General features: G+C 45.2%; 1 protein-coding gene across 2 annotated transcripts; it reads left to right on the top strand.

Moving 5' to 3' along the window:
* Positions 1-285: 285 nt before the first annotated feature.
* Positions 286-15,788, top strand: GREM1 (gremlin 1, DAN family BMP antagonist). 2 transcript variants are annotated; one of them, XM_043471394.1, is made up of 2 exons: positions 286-1,032; positions 11,797-15,788. In XM_043471394.1, the coding sequence occupies exons 1-2, from the start codon at positions 866-868 to the stop codon at positions 12,350-12,352; spliced, it is 723 nt and encodes a 240-aa protein (XP_043327329.1). In that variant the 5' UTR covers positions 286-865; the 3' UTR covers positions 12,353-15,788. The 2 variants fall into 2 exon arrangements, with proteins under 2 accessions (XP_043327329.1, XP_043327330.1); XM_043471395.1 differs by lacking the exon at positions 286-1,032 and adding an exon at positions 1,099-1,602.
* The last annotated feature ends 364 nt before the right edge of the window (positions 15,789-16,152 follow it).

The raw sequence follows: 16,152 nt of genomic DNA, 5'->3' as shown, positions 1-16,152 counted from the left end.
CCATTTCTGGAGAGTTATTTCCTCGTCTGACGTTTTATTTTCTTGATTTATTCATCTTCAACTTGCTACGAAAAACCTCTTCTCTCCTAGCGACTGTTCTGTCCCTTTTAAAAGTAATCTGCATGGAAACCTTGACTTTGCATTTTAGATTTTTAGGGTTCTTGTCGGTTATTCTGCGCCCCCGTTACTCGCTCTATACACTCACAGCCGAGGCCGCCGGCATCTGAGCTGAAAGCGCCCGTGGCGGGCTAGGAGAGAGGGTGTCATGTTGGCGACAGGCTCCTGCTGGCGGCCAGCGAGCCCGCCGAGGTTAACGGGGGCGCTGGGGTCAGCGCCCTCGAAGTTGGGGGCCTCGGGCGGAGCCGCACCAGGGCCGCGGCGACCGCTCAACCGGAGCTCCCGGCAGTCCCGCTGCCTCCACCGGAAAAGAATCGCCTAATCTGTCGCGATCCCACGGAGATCTTGCTCTTCCCTGGCAGTCTCCGCGAACGAGCGCGTCGCTGGGCCGACGAGAGGAAAAGCCCAGGCCTGGGGCGGAGGAGGAATGAGGGGCCGAGAGCCGGGGGGATTTCCTCCCGCGCTTCCCCCTCCAACGGGAGCGGAAAATGTGATTTGCTGTGCATTCCAGGCGCAGTTCCCTGGGGTGACCTCTCCCAGCCGGTCCGGGCGGGGGGAGCAGACAAAGAGGCGAGGCCGGCAGAGAGAGGGGACCCCGCGGGGAGGCAGGAGGGGTGCGGGGGGCGGGGGCAGTACCGGGAAAGGGGGCGGATAGCGGGTCCCGCGGCGGCGGCGGCGCCTGGCCAATGAAGAGGCGCGGCCCGGGGCGCCGCGCTCCGCCGCCGGCATTTAAACGGGAGACGGCGCGATGCCCCTCACTCGGTGCGCCCTCCGCGGACCGGGCGACCCAGTGTGCCGCAAGAGCGGTGCTCTCTGCCCCGCTGACCCCACGCGGAGCCCGCGCGGCTCTGGCCGCGGCCGCACACCGCGCCACGCGTCGAGAGCGCAGGCCCCGAAGGCCCGCCGCATTGACAGGTGAGCGCGGAGACGCAGGCGTGTGTGTGTGCGTGTGTGTGTAGGGGTCGGGAAACGACTCCCGCGTCCCCCTCGGTGCGCGACAGCCCTTCCTGCGCGCAGGCCGAAGCCCTGCGTTCCCTGGGTGAACCCCAAAGAACCATCGCAGGGTCCTTCGTGGCCAAGGTCTTGGCTGCCTTGACCTCACCTTGTGCAGTGTGCAGGGCATGACTGGGAAAGAGGATGTTAAGAGCAGGAACCCCGCACCCCATTGCCACCTCCCGGAGCTCCGCTAATACTCTGCTAGTGTGCGTGGCAGCCGCGCTTGCCAGGCGTGCCCGCTGGGTGAGGGCGCGGAGACCGTGCGTACAGAGCGCAGAGGGAGAATGAGCGCCGGGGAGTAGCGGGGAGCAGCAGGAACCTTCGGCCCGACCACCGACGACGGGAAAAGTTGCAACGAGAGGGTCTCCTGTGTTTGAGGCGGGACTCTGGGTCTGGGGACTTCAGGGCGGGCCCGTCGGAGGGCTGTGACTGATCCTGCCGTGGGCTGGAAGATCCTGAGAATGAGCGATGTATTTGCCTATCCTCAAGGTGAGATGGAGACTTGTGCAACGGCGGAGCCGCGGCGGAAACCCGACGGTCAGGTAACCGGACGGGTGAGGTACAGTGAGCCGTCCGGGACGCCGAGGCCCGGGAGTCCGTGGTGCTCACACCGCAAATAGCACACACAAGTACTTGCGGGCTGCGCACTCTTGGGTGCTGAGTTTCCTCCTAGGATTCTTCCTGCCCCATGCGCGTCTCGACTGAACCGCGGACGTCCAGGCGCTGGGCAGTGACAATCCATCGGGTCCTAATTCCGCGAGCACCGCCCTAATTTGTGTCCGAGAGGACCGTGCAGCGTCTCGCTGCGCGGACGACGCGGGACTGGCCGCGGGAGGCTGGTCCCCGGCTTGGAAACCCAGGTCATCCCCTCGTCTTCACCCGACACTTTGCTGACCGCTCTGCAGCTCACGGAGCAGGGTCGGGGGGTGGTGGGGTGTCGGGGACCGTCACCTTGCCAGTTGGAGTTATTTGTAGATTTCTGGCTTGGGAAAAACAGACGCGCCACCGTTCTGACTTGGCATTGTCTTCGGATCCCAGCACCGCCTTGGGGGCGCCCCAGTCAGGCTTTTCCCAGAGCGGGGCGCTGATAAGGTACCCCGGCGAGGCAGGGGGCAGACAGGAGTCTCTCCGGTGAAGCCCTGCCAGCCTTCTCCTCCCCTTCCGTCTCTGAATCCCGGCTCTTTTAGATAGAAATACAGCCTCGAAGTTAGGGGTTAAAAGTCTCTTCTTAAATGGTACAAGGGCAGAGAGGCGACCATCGGTAGGAAATTGGATCTCCGGCTGCGAAGAGCAGATCCAAGCGGTGAGCGCGTCTGTTTACGTTCCTCTTCGAGATGGTGCCAGGACACGAGTTGATTAAAATAATCTATTGTGTTAAGTGGGTCACCAGGGATTTAAACTGCCCTAGGGACCCCAGAGTAGTGGCTTTCTCTGACTGTACACGCAAGATAAATAAATAGCGGAGAAGAGTTTAAGATAACCCCCATCCCAGGGCATGGAGTCTTCTTTCACCCCAGGGCTTTTCAGCCCTCACCTCTTTCTTTTTCTTTTTTTGGAAGAGGGGCACTTGAAAGGGTGGGCTTTTCAAAGCAACGAGGGAAAGAAGTATTTTCAGAAAACCACAGGTTCTCCTCTCCTCCCTGGTACACTCCAGCTTACAATAGTAGGTGATCATCCAGTAACCATCACTGGATAAATTGCACACTCCAAATTGTTAGTATTAATTAATTATTTAAGGGCTCTCTAGAACTTGGTTGCTGGGTGTAGTGCTGTAGCGTGTGTGTGTGTGTGTGTGTGTGTGTGTGTGTGTGTGTGTGTGTGTATTTAACCCCCAGGTCATTGTAGGAATTAAAGTGTTTTGTAAACTTTGTAATTTCACAGGTTTCCTATTTTCTTAAAAGTTCATTTTGAGTGAAATGTTTTGCTAACCCATGCTCGATCTATGGGAAATTCAAGTTGGCTAACCTAGTTTTAGGTGAATGGCTACACAGGGGAGAGTAGAAACCTATTACATCTCTGCATCTCTGAATGAAAGCTGCCTGCCTTGTCTTTATACTTAAGTCCTTAAGGTTTAAGTATTAAAAGTGATATAATGCCAAGAAATTTTATGCCACAAACCCCTCTCCCAAGAAATGCTTGTCAGCAGCAAAGCAGTACAGAACAAAGTGAAGGACAGATGGAAAACCTAAACCTTATATGTAAAAGGAGTGGGAGATGTAGGGGAGGCGACTTAGCATCCAACTGAAAGGCACAGATCAGGCCAGTGTTATAAGCCTATGTCTTGCATCTGCAAGGAATTGTCTTTAGTTTTAACATACGCTTTTAGAAATGTGAAGTACAACAGTATTTCCTGGGATCAGAAAGGTTTTCTCCTTCACATATGAACAAAACAGAGAATTATTTGAGTTACAATATTCATCACATTTGATTGCATTAGAAACAAGTCCATGTGTCCCTTATTAAATACTGTGCTGCCTGTCCGTAGAATAATTCTTAAGGACATGTGTTTGGGGACTCAGAAGAATGGGACTCAAACCCCGACTTCCCCACGAGGGGATGTGTGACCTTGGACACACTCCTAACTTTTCAGAGTCTAGATTCCCTGGTTGGTAAAAGGAAGACGATATTATCTACCTCCTATTTTGTTGTGAAAAATCAATTATAAAGTTCTGTCAGAATTGAGTATATTGCCTCACATAGGGTTTAAAAATATAGGTAGCTCTCATTATGAGTGGTGGCATTTGGAGAGGCAGTAAGATTTTAGGACTTCAAGGTGTACCACAAGATGGTTCTGAAATTAAATCCCAAGTCCTGCTCACACAGAGATCAACACACACCTTTTACTACAACATAGAACCTATGCTTTGGCTGTCTCAATTGTGCCGCTTAGTAAACATTTAACATTCATTACTTCCCAACTTGTTTCCTGTTGACCGCAAAAATTGTATACTATCATTAACTTCATAAAAAAAAAATCTTCCAAGAGACTGGAGAGCCCCTGAGATGCTTCTCTGAGCCCTCTATGATGTTGGCCCCCAGCCTGACTTAGCCTGGGTGGTCTTCAACATAGAAAAGATGCAGTTAGTGTGCTTCTAGGACACACAGGTGAGATTTATCCTCTACTATTTTGCCAACCATTTTGGTACAAATTGAAAACAGAAAATCAACCCAGCAGATTCTTAAGAACATCACTGCTCAATTTTTAAAATTTGACTATCTTTCTAAAACTTGAAGATCCAATTTAAAATGTTTGTCCTTAAAGATGTAGTCCTGAGAAAAAGAAATAGGGTCTTCTATAATCAGGCCTGAACTTAGAGCCTTTGCTGTCATTTCCATCTTTTACTTTTTTTTTAATGCTGGTGAATAATTTGCTGTCATGCCTGTTGAATAGCTTTCTAAAACATTGATCAGACATTCAGCCACAGACATCTGGCTTGCTGATCATTGTCTCCTCACTGTTAATCCCACTCAGCACTCCATTTAACTGATTACAAGCAGGTTGGTTAGCTAAAATGAGAAATATGGCGAGAAGCGTGCTGAAAGGAGCTGGCCTAAACTTTCCCAAAGACATTGAGGATATTAGAAACAGGTTACACATAGCACTTTTATTCCTCATTCCCAAGAATTAGATGATTGTATTCTTATGGCCTGGTGAAGGTTAGAATAAATCACCATGACCTGCACAGGACAAAGGTGGCTGATATGGGTTATCTTTGGGCAGATGTTTGCTTTTGATCACTCAGGGTAACCTGAAGGAAAGCATCAGGGACAGAAGACATACTTTGAGAGTATCTATGTCCTCTGAGACAAGTGGATTAGATGGGAGGACAGTGGTAAAGGGGAAAAAAAGTTAGGAGTGGGTGGGTCTTGCTGGTAGGAAACAGTTGCAGAGAAAACTCACCATGAAAATATAATCACATGACTTGGTGAAGCAGAAATGCATTGAGGGGAAGCTGAGGCAGCCTTTGGAAAGAATATTATCTGCAAAGGAGAAATAAGGGAGATCTTTGTAGGTGTCTGATGCACTCTGGGTCCATGAGTTGCAGCTTTAATTTAATAATGTGAGTGGGTCATTTCAGAATGCAAGTTACCAGAAATGTTTTCAGCTCATGGTTGAACATGGGTGATAATCCATAAGACCTAAATCTGGGTTGGCCTTTGCTTCTATTTTTTATAATGGGGCACTCTGCTAGATGTCAAGGTGAAGAATTTATGTGCAAGAAACTTATATTTTCTTGGTTTCCCTCATGTCTAGATATTTACAGATTGCAAATTATTTAGTGACGATACAATTGGAATTTCAAGAACACATCAATCCTATTTCCTTCAGTACATAATCAAGATCATTTGGTGTGGGGGGAGGTTGAATGATTGATCACGATGACTTAACAGAGCCCTGGTACTACCACTAAGTATAGTTTTCATCCCCCCTGCACCTCCCCGCCCCCGCCCGCCCCAGCCTTACTCATGTGGGATATGCAGAGTTTTCAGAGCATTGCTCTAAGAACTTGAGGTCTCTGTTGAGTGAGATTCATAAAGTTGTTTTTTCTTCTCTTCAAATAACTAGTTATAAGATTTAAGAACTTAAAAGCTGAAGATATTTAAGAGTAAGCTTTACATTTCTGTGTAGCCATTTCATAATATTTTTTCACACATGATAAATCTTATTTTGAGAAAAAATTTACTTAAAAACAATCTGTCACTCTAGACCCCTTTTTCTTATAGGGTTTGCACACTCCCATAGGAACAGGAAGTTGGTCCAAATTAAAACAGAAAACCACAGTTGACTAATTTTGAATTTACTGCTTTACTCTTGGTTTCTGCCCAAGTGAATCCAGTGGCTTCAATGGGAAAATAAACCCCACGGTGTTCTCCAGGGACCTGGTAAAAAGTAGTGAGTATTTGGAGTTTTCCTAGAAAAAGGAAGAAAAGTATTAAGAAGCTCCCAAGGCTAGAAGGAGACAGAAATCGAAAGTTGGCTTGGCTCATCAGCTTGTGGGAATGCATTTTAAATGCAAAGAACAGAAGTTTTGCTGGTCAGTGTGGTCCATGACAATCATCATTGAATAAAAGAGAGCCCACTCTGTCAGGAATGGAAGAGGAGGTAATGAATAAGCCCTTAGAACTCTCAAACTTGGTTTTATTTAAGGACAAATGGAAAAATGCCCGATAGGAAAAGATGAATATAAAGAAGGTCCTAAGAGGTGAAGAGAAAGAAAACTGCATTTTTTGGATAGCTGTTTGTGGGCAGGGCTGGCCCCATGGCCCCATGACTTGAACCTGTCCTATGAGGTCATCATACATTCCTAGTCAAGTCTCCGATTGGCCTCTGTGATGCTGGCTCTGCAGTCTTGCTCTGGAGGCTTCAGTTTTTCTGGAGGCCCCTTTTAGGAGAGATGGGGAAGATGGTGGGTGGAGGCCTAAGGCTGTCTTATGTGCTTCTCTTGGACATGGGCAGAGACTGAATTTTAGTTTCGATCCTGGCCTGGAATTGAGTGAAGAACAGAAACTTTGAAAGCTTCCCAAATTCACACTATATTTGCTCAGGAGAGGATTGTCACGGCTCAAGTTATCCTGGTCTCTGGAGAAAATCAGACTGTTTTATAACTGGGTTGTCCTCATGAGTGATTTTTTTTTTTTTTTAAAGACAAAACAGGGAAATTAATTTTTTGTTGTTGTTGAGGCCAAAAAGGCTCTGTTTAAAGAACGGGGATGTTGTAACATAAACTGACAAAAACCAGGGAGTCTGCAGTCAGAGCTGGAGCTAAATGTCACATTATCAGCTCCAAACTTGAACTTGCCCAAAAGTGTTAGGTTAATGTTTAAAAGGTGCCATTTAAGAATATCTTGATTTTCATATTTACTTGTCTTAATTTGACATTATCCTTAGGGTTGCATGGTCTTTACTACAGGACTTGCCCCTTAGAGGATGTAGAATCTACCCTGCCTTTGTCTTTGGAAGGTAACTGCTCCAGCTACTAATTCCAGCCTGTATTGTTCTAGGGGGGCGTGATGAGGTTACTGTTCAATTGCACTCAGTGGTTATCATGTGTCACACTGGTGGTCAGAAGGGAGCAGGCAAATGGGTGCTTTACAACTGTGTCCTTGGGTTCAGAACCACAATAGCCGTGTAAGACAGGGAAAGCCTCAGGATCCATCAGGTTCACTGTTATAGCCTGAGGAGGGAGGCTGTGAATTTGAAACTGCACTCATTGAAAAGAAGATCCTTTCACATTTTCACAGCACCTTCCATGCCCCATAGCTACGGGTACCACAGACCTTGCTGTTGCAAGCTTGTTAGAAAGGCAGACCTACTGAATGACAATCTGCATTATAACAATATCCCTGTGTGACTGTCTGCAAAGTCAGGTTCGAGAAGCACTGTCCCAGCAGAATCTTTAATACTCTGATGCTTCTCTCTTGCACCCTCCTTTTGAAAAATATACTTATCCTGTTCTTCCTTCTCTGTCTGTCCCGCCTTCCCCAAATATACTGCTTTAAAATAGTCTTCCTTTCTCTTATTTACACTCCTCATTCCATTCATTTTTCTCTCTCTCCACCTTTGCTTTCCTTTTTTTTTTTCCTTTTTGGTCAATTTTCCTATAGCCTCCTCTTCTCTTATTTTAATTTTTTTTTGCCATTGTTCCTGCTGACCAATATCTAATTCCAGACCCAGTCATAATAATTCACTATCATAAACTTATTCAACATATCTCTGGCACTTATCTATGTAAATATTTGCACACACCTGTTTTCTTGTGCCCATTTTTCTACCTTGTAAATTTCATATACACATCCATGCACATACACACATATATGTGAAGGACATGTTTCATCATTTGGAAGTGTATCATGGTATTTGTTGTTGTTCAGTTGCTAAGTTGTGTCCGACTCTTTGCAACCCCATGGATTGCAGCACACCAGGCTTCCCTGTCCTTCATTGTCTCCCGGAGTTTGCTCAGATTCATGTCCGTTGAGTCGGTGATGCTGTCTAACCATCTCATCCTCTGCCAGCCCCTTCTCCTTTTGCCTTCAAACTTTCCCAGCATCAGGGTCTTTTCCAGTGAGTCAGCTCTTCAGTGGTCAAAGTATTAGAGCATCAGCTTCAGCATCAGTCCTTCCAATGAATATTCAGGGTTGATGTCCCTAAGGTTTGACTCGTTTGATCTCCTTGCAGTCCAAGGGATTGTTAAGAATCTTCTACAGCACCACAATTCGAAAGCAGCACTTCTGCGCTCTGCCTTCTTTATGGTCCAATTCTCATATCCATACATGACTACTGGAAAAACCACAGCTTTGACTATATGGACCTTTGTTGTCAAAGTGATATCTTTGCTTTTTAATATGCTGTCTAGGTTTGTCATAGCTTTTCTTCTAAGAAGCAAGCATCTTTTAATTTCATGGCTGCAGTCACCATCCGCAGTGATTTGGGAGCCCAAGAAGAGAAAAATCTGTCCCTGATTCTACTTTTTCACCTATTATTTGCCATGAAGCGATGGGACTGGATGCCATGATCTTTATTTTTTTAATGCTGAGTTTCAAGCCAGCTTTTTCACTCTCTTCTTTCACCCTCATCAAGAGATTCTTTAGTTCCTCTTCACTTTCTGCCATTAGAGTAGTATCATCTGCATATCTGAGGTTATTTCTCCTGGCAATCTTGATTCCAGCTTGTGATTCATCTAGCCGAGCATTTTGCATGATGTACTCTGCATATAGTTTGATAATACATAGCCTTGTTCTCCTTTCCCAATTTAGAACCAGTCAGTTGTTCCATGTCCAGTTCTAACTGTTGCTTCTTGACCCACATACAGGTTTCTCAAGAGACAGGTAAGGCAGTCTGGTACTTCCATCTCTTTAAGAACTTTTCACAGTTTGTTGTGATCCAAACTGTCAAAGGCTTTAGCATAGTCAATGAACTGGAAGTAGATGCTTTTCTGGAATCCCTTTCTTTCTCTATGATCCAACAAATGTTGTCAGTTTGATCTCTGGTTCCTCTTCCTTTTCTAAATCCTGGTGTACATCTGGAAGTTCTCAGTTCATGTACTGCTGAAGCCTAGCTTGAAGGATTTTTGAGCAGAGTGACCTTGCTAGCTTGTGAAACACACAAAATTGTGCAGTAGTCTGAACATTCTTTGGGATTGCCCTTCTTTGGGGTTGGAATGAAAACTGACCTTTCCCAGTCCTGTGGCCACTGCTGAGTTTTCCAAACTTGCTGACATACTGGGGGCTTCTCTGGTGGCTCAGACAGTAAAAAATATGCCTGCAATGCAGGAGACCTGGGTTCGATCCCTGGGTCAGGAAGATCCCCTGGAGAAGGGAATGACTACCCACTCTAGTATTCTTGCCTGGAGAATTCCATGGACAAAAGAGCCTGGCAGGCTACAGCCCATGGGGTCACAAGAATCTGACATGACTCATGACTGAGCAACTTTTTTGAGTGCAGCACTTTAACAGCATCAACTTTTAGAATTTTAAAGAGTGCAACTGGAATTCCATCACCCCCATTCGCTTACTTTTCACTTCAGGATGTCCAGCTCTAGGTGAGTGACCACACCATCATGATTATCCTGGTCATTAAGATCTTTTCTCTACAGTTCTTCTGTGTATTCATGTCACCTGTTCTTAATCTCTTCTGCTTCTGGGAGGTCCTTACCATTTCTGTCCTTTATCATGCCCATCATTGCATGAAATGTTCCCTTTACATCTTGAAGAGATTTCTAATCTTTCCCATTCTATTGTTTTCCTCTATTTCTTTGCATTTTTCTCTTAAGTCCCTCCCCCCTTTTAAAAAAAAATCTTCCCTTTGTTATTCTCTGTAACTTTGCATTCATTTGGGTATATCTTTCCCTTTACCCTTGCCTTTCACTTTTCTTCTTTTCTCAGCTATTTTAAAGCCTCCTTAGATAACCATTTTGCCTTCTTGCATTTCTTTTTCTTTGGGATGGTTTTGGTCACTACCTCTTGTACAATGTTATGAACCTCCAACCATAGTTCTTCAGGCACTCTACCAGATCTAATACCTTGAATCTATTGATCACCTCTACTGTATAATCATAGGGATTTGATTTAGGTCATACCTGAATGATATAGTGGTTTTCCCTACTTTCTTCAGTTTAAGCCTGAATTTTGCAACGTGGGTCTCATGATCTGAGCCACAGTCAGCTCCCAGTCTTATTTTTGCTGACTGGATAGAGCTTCTTCATCTTCAGCAGCAAAGAACATAATCAATCTGATTTCATTATTGACCATTTGGTGATGTCCATGTGTAGAGCTGTTTCCTGGGTTGTTGGAAAAGTGTTTGCCATGACCAGCATGGTCTCTTGACAAATCTCTGTTAGCCTTTGCCCTGCTTCATTTTGTACTCCAAGGTCAAACTTGCCTGTTATTTCAGGTACCTCTTGGCTTTACTTTTGCATTCCAATCCCCTATGATAAAAAGGACATTTTTTTTTTTTGGTGTTAGTTTCAGAAGGTGTTGTGAGTCTTCAGTCTTCACAGAACTGGTCAACTTCAGCTTCTTCAGCACCAGTGGTTGGGAAATAGACTTTGATTACTGTGATGTTGAATGGTTTGCCTTGGAAATTCACCAAGATCATTCTGTCATTTTTGAGCTTGCACCCAAGTACTGCATTTCAGACTCTTTTGTTGACTATGAAGGCTACTCTATTTCTTCTAAGGGATTCTTGCCCACAGTAGTAGATATAATGGTCATCTGTTGAAGTCACCCATTCCGGTCCATTTTAGTTCATGGATCCCTAAGATGTTGATGTTCAATCTTGCCATCTCCTGTCTGACCATGTTCAATTTACCTTGATTGGTGGACCTAACATTCCAGGTTCCTATGTAATATTGTTCTTTACAGCATCAGAGTTTACTTTCACCACCAGACACATCCCACAACTGAGCGTCATTTCTGCTTTGGCTCAGCCACTTCATTCTTTCTGAAGCTATTAGTAATTGCCCTCTGCTCTTCCCCAGTAGCATATTGGACACCTTCTGACCTGGGCAGATGGGGGGTGGGGAGTCATATTTTGGTGTTATATCTTTTTGCCTTTTTGTATGGTTCACAGGTGGGCTTCCCTGGTGGCTCAGTGGTTTAGAATCTGCTTGCAGTGCAGGAGACTCAGGAGATGCAGGTTCCATTCCTGGGTCGGGAAGATCCCCTGTAGAAGGAAATGGCAACCCACTCCAGTGTTTTTGCCTGGAGAATCCCATGAACAGAGGAGCCTGCTGGGCCACAGTCCATAGGGTCGCAAAGAGTCCAACACTACTGAGTGATTGAACACACATGCACATTGTTCATGAGATTTCAGGCAAGAATACTGGAGTGGGTTGCCATTCCCTGCTGCAGGAGATCTTCCCCTACCCAGGGACCGAACCTGTGTCTCCTGAGTCTCCTGCATTGGCAGGCAGATTCTTTACCACTCAACCACCTTGGAAGTCCCAGTTGAGTCCATATCTTGGCTTATTTGCTGTATAACTCTGGATGAGCTAATTCATGGCTTCATGGCTCAGAGGGTAATGAGAATAGCAGTACCCAATACCTGGAGATATTGTGAAAGCAAAAGAAATCATTTACATCAAGTGTTTACCAAGTGCCTGATAAAATATTGGCTGTTTTATTCATGCTTTTGTTAATTAACTTTTCTGTTTTTCATGCCTCCTCTCTATCTCCTCTTTTTAGCATGAGCCGCACAGCCTACACTGTGGGAGCCCTGCTTCTCCTCTTGGGGACCCTGCTGCCAGCTGCCGAGGGGAAAAAGAAGGGGTCCCAAGGGGCTATTCCCCCACCAGACAAGGCCCAGCACAATGACTCGGAGCAGACTCAGTCTCCCCAGCAGCCTGGCTCCAGGAACCGGGGGCGGGGCCAGGGGCGGGGTACCGCCATGCCCGGAGAGGAGGTGCTGGAGTCCAGCCAGGAGGCCCTGCATGTGACCGAGCGCAAATACCTGAAGCGAGACTGGTGCAAAACCCAGCCGCTGAAGCAGACCATCCACGAGGAGGGCTGCAACAGCCGCACCATCATCAACCGCTTCTGCTACGGCCAGTGCAACTCCTTCTACATCCCCAGGCACATCCGGAAGGAGGAGGGCTCCTTTCAGTCCTGCTCCTTTTGCAAGCCCAAGAAATTCACCACCATGATGGTCACGCTCAACTGTCCCGAACTCCAGCCACCCACCAAGAAGAAGAGGGTCACGCGTGTCAAGCAGTGTCGTTGCATATCCATCGATTTGGATTAAAGCCAGGCACACCCAGCCTGTCCTTGGGATGCAGGCCTCAGGCGGGCCCAGAGACAGACCTCAATCAACCTGATTCTTACTTGGCTTAAACCTAGAGGCAAGAAGGACCACCAGCTGCCTCCTCCCAGGAGCCTGCTAGTGCGTAGTTTGTGTGCATGAGTGTTCGTGGGTGCCTGTGGGTGTTTGCAGACACCAGAGGAAACACAGTCTCTGCTAGAGGGCACTTCCTAGTATGTAAATGTATCTGCTTCCTTGCGGGATGACACAGAAAACCCAAGCTACTACCCCAGGCACTTTGGGGGGAGGGGGCGGTGGGCAGGCTGTAGTCTGGGTCTGCCTCGGTCTTCCATGTGCCCTCCTGGGGACCAGATCCTCCTTTCCAAATGAATGTTAATGGAGAGGCTTCTCTGAGGGCGTGAGACCTGTTTTGTGCTGCCTTGGCCTTGGAAAAGATGTTTTACCCTGTGCTTGCTTCCCTCCTTCCTCTTCCCTCTCCCAGGCCATCCCAGGCCATCCCCTCTTAGGATCTCAGTGACTATTTCTGTCCACCACCTTCCCTGTCAAGGATTCTAAAGCAACTTGCTTGACCATAGATGCAAATGTTTCCTATTTGGGGAAGACCTTTGAGGCTCTGGGGGAAGTTGATGGTGCAAGGACAAGAAGGATAGAGGGTTGAGAGAAGGGAGAGATTGCGGGTGAGAACCAGTTGGTCCAGCAAAATTCAGGCAGGAGATGGGCAGGGTGTGGAAAGGCCAACCTCCAAACACAGTGAGACTCTTGCTTTAGCAAATTTCCCCCTGATGTTTAAAGAAGAGAAATAGAATTGCCAAAAAGTCATTAGCTTTGGCAGTCACTGTGACCGTTGAAATTAGCTGTAACTCAATACCAAACTTAAAACATAAATATTGACCACTCCTATTTTCAGAACCAAGTGAGTGAAACCAAAACAGCCCCTCCTGCTTTGCCCCTCAGATGGACAAAAGATGTAATTCAGAAACTCCTACACAGGAATAGGAAAAAGACAAAAACCTCGTAAGCAGAAGGTCTTGTTATCTGTCCTTTTGGCTGGGTTATCATCACCCTTTCCCCGGTTCATTGTTTCTGTGTGGTGCTTCTGAGAACCACAACCCTGTAGGATAAAGATGCTGTCTGCTGGGTGAGTGTACCTGGCAGTGAAGGATCCGGCTGAGATAAAAGAGTTTAGGGCCTGCTCCTTTCCACTCATTTGGGGTCTGTTTTAGCCATCGTTTGCGATTGAGCTGGAGAGCAGAGCAGAGTAAGGCAAGGAAGGCAATTGCTTCTGGCTAAGGAGTAGTTAAAAGGCAGGGAGGAGATGTAAGGGTATGACCTGTGTTTCTTCCTTCACCCTCTGAGGGTCTGAGGGAAACCCCAGTTAAGAAATCAGAGCATTTGTGTGCATTCGCTGTCCTACTGCTGGTAGGATTTATATAACATTATAGCCTCTTGGAACCTACCGGTAGTTGCTGTTCTCTGATTAAACTTGGGTTATTTGCAATGCCTATTTAGGATTTATCTAATGGCCAAAGTGCAGGGTGGGTAAACCTTCCTGCATTTTGGATTTGGCCAACCTGCTTTCTTCAAGCCTGAAGTTTTATATGTAAACCACCCCACCCCCATACTCTTTTTGCCTTGCATCTTCTCAATCTCACCAGCCAAGTCATGTGTAACATGGGAAACAAACACCATGGACTTGCATTTAGGTTGCCCATGAAGGCTCTAGCGTTCAAAGAATCATTGCAACTAAAGAGGCCGCTTTTATTTTATTTTTGTTTTGGTCCAGTGCTCTCCCCACTAACAACTAAATAGGAACCATACTTTGAAGCAGAAAGTCATCTTGAACACCCAAAATATTGAGTCTAATTTTAAAACGTTGAAACTCACTACTGATGATTCTACACTAGGAGAATTTGTGCTAACATATAGTCTGTGCATTTCACATACACTGTAGTCCCTGCCCTAAATCCTTCTATCGTCCACATCCTCCAGCAATAAAGCACAGAATGGATTTAATTAAGCATGCAAATACTAAGCTAGAATTTTGAGGGTGGGAGAGAAGAAAAGAAGGGAGAAGGAGCTGAAAATATACAACCACACTAGAAAGGGAAAATAACATTCAGAACCAGCAGACACCAAATCTCTCTTGTTTTAACTGCCACAAGCTTGCAATTTTGTTAAAAAGAGATGACTTAAGTTGGCAGCAGGAATCTTCTTTTAGTAGCTTGTACCACAATTTTGCATGTAAGTCGGATTTGGCTTAAGTGAAGAGAATTTGCTCAAAATGAACTTCACTGGGATAATATGCAACATAACTGCTCTAAAAGCATAGCGCTACCCAAAGAAGGGGATGTCTGCTTTTCTTTTTGTGCCTATATTAAAACTAGCCCAAGTCCCATGCATCTTCCAACATTATTGAAAGTGCCATATCTGTTAATATTGTATTGGAGTCACTGATGATGTAATGATATGTTTTTTCATTACTATAGTAGAATTTTTATGGCAAGATATTTGTGATCTAGATCTTTCCTATTAAAATAATGCCAAACACCAAATATGAATTTTATGATGTACACTTTGTGCTTGGCATTAAAAGAGAAAAAACACACATCCTGCGTCTGTAAGTTGTTTTTTGTTATTGTAGTTCTGCAAAGTTAAAAATGTAAGCGAATAATCTGGAGGAAAGGATAATTTCCACTGTGTGGAATGTGAATAGTTAAACAAAAAGTTATGGTTATTTAATGTAATTATTAACTCAAATCCTTTGGTCACTGTGATTTCAAGCATGTTTTTTTCTTCTCCTTTATATGACTTCCTCTGAGTTGAGCAAGGAAGAAGCTGGCACATTGTATGTTGTTGGAGGTTTTTATCAGGTCAGAGGGAAACAATAAAATCTTGACACATCTGAACGTGCTTATAGAGTCAAGACCTGAGCTTTTATTTTTATAATTGAATGTTCCTTAAAGGTTAACATTTCTGAGGCATCCTAAGAGAGATCTTAAATGTTATTTTGGAAGAATTAAATGTGCATATACTAATAGCCAATAATAATGAATTGTCCACAAGTCCTTTTATGGAGAAAATCTAAAATAAAAAATGTATGTACAGAACATTTATAAATGACAAGTTAATGCTAAAGAGTGAAAGTAGTTCTACTGATTTGTCATTCTCAATATATTTAATATCAACTGCATTATGTATTATGTCTGCTTTAATCATTTGAAAAACAGAGAATTATGAAGACTATGATCAAGGTCCTTTGCTGTCTATGAGGATAAGGGGGGATTTGGTAGTCTCATAAAAGCTAATTTGGTTGAAAGCGAAGTTCTATGAATCTATAACTAGAATTTAACTTCACCCCAATAATGTTCTATATAACCTTTCCCAAAGAACAACCAATAAATTGAACTTCTTCTCTGTGTGTGTGTGTGTTTCACTGGTAGTGTTCACAGGATAGAGCTGGGGCAGGGATTCATTTGTCATGGGAAGTGAGGTAGAAAATAGATCATGAGATCTCTTGTGATCGGAAAAGGAATTTATTTCCTCCATTCACACTTTCCAGATCTCACTTGATTTCAGGAGGACACCTCAGGCAATGGCAGTTAGAGGCAGGGGAAAGCTGGTGAACAGTAGAAAGTACCAACTTCTTCCCCAGAGCTAGAAAGAAGAGTTAAAATGCTTCTGAGAAGCCTTCAGATAGTGGAAGAATTGTTGAGCTGAAATGGTAATAGCTTTATTCTTGAGGTATTCAAGGGAAAAAGGGGAGAAAGATTTGGGGCTCAGTA

This window comes from Cervus canadensis, chromosome 6 (assembly GCF_019320065.1).
Source record: "Cervus canadensis isolate Bull #8, Minnesota chromosome 6, ASM1932006v1, whole genome shotgun sequence".
NCBI classification, from domain to species: domain Eukaryota; kingdom Metazoa; phylum Chordata; class Mammalia; order Artiodactyla; family Cervidae; genus Cervus; species Cervus canadensis.
The sequence above is the reverse complement of the archived record's forward strand: the minus strand, read 5'-3'. Positions and strand labels throughout refer to the sequence as shown.

Excerpts from the sequence above, each read along its gene's own strand:
- GREM1 (XM_043471394.1), top strand. The coding sequence starts at position 866 with ATGCCCCTCACTCGGTGCGCCCTCCGCGGACCGGGCGACCCAGTGTGC. Across the intron at positions 1,033-11,796 it reads AAGGCCCGCCGCATTGACAG|CATGAGCCGCACAGCCTACA; the intron begins GTGAGCGCGGAG and ends TCCTCTTTTTAG.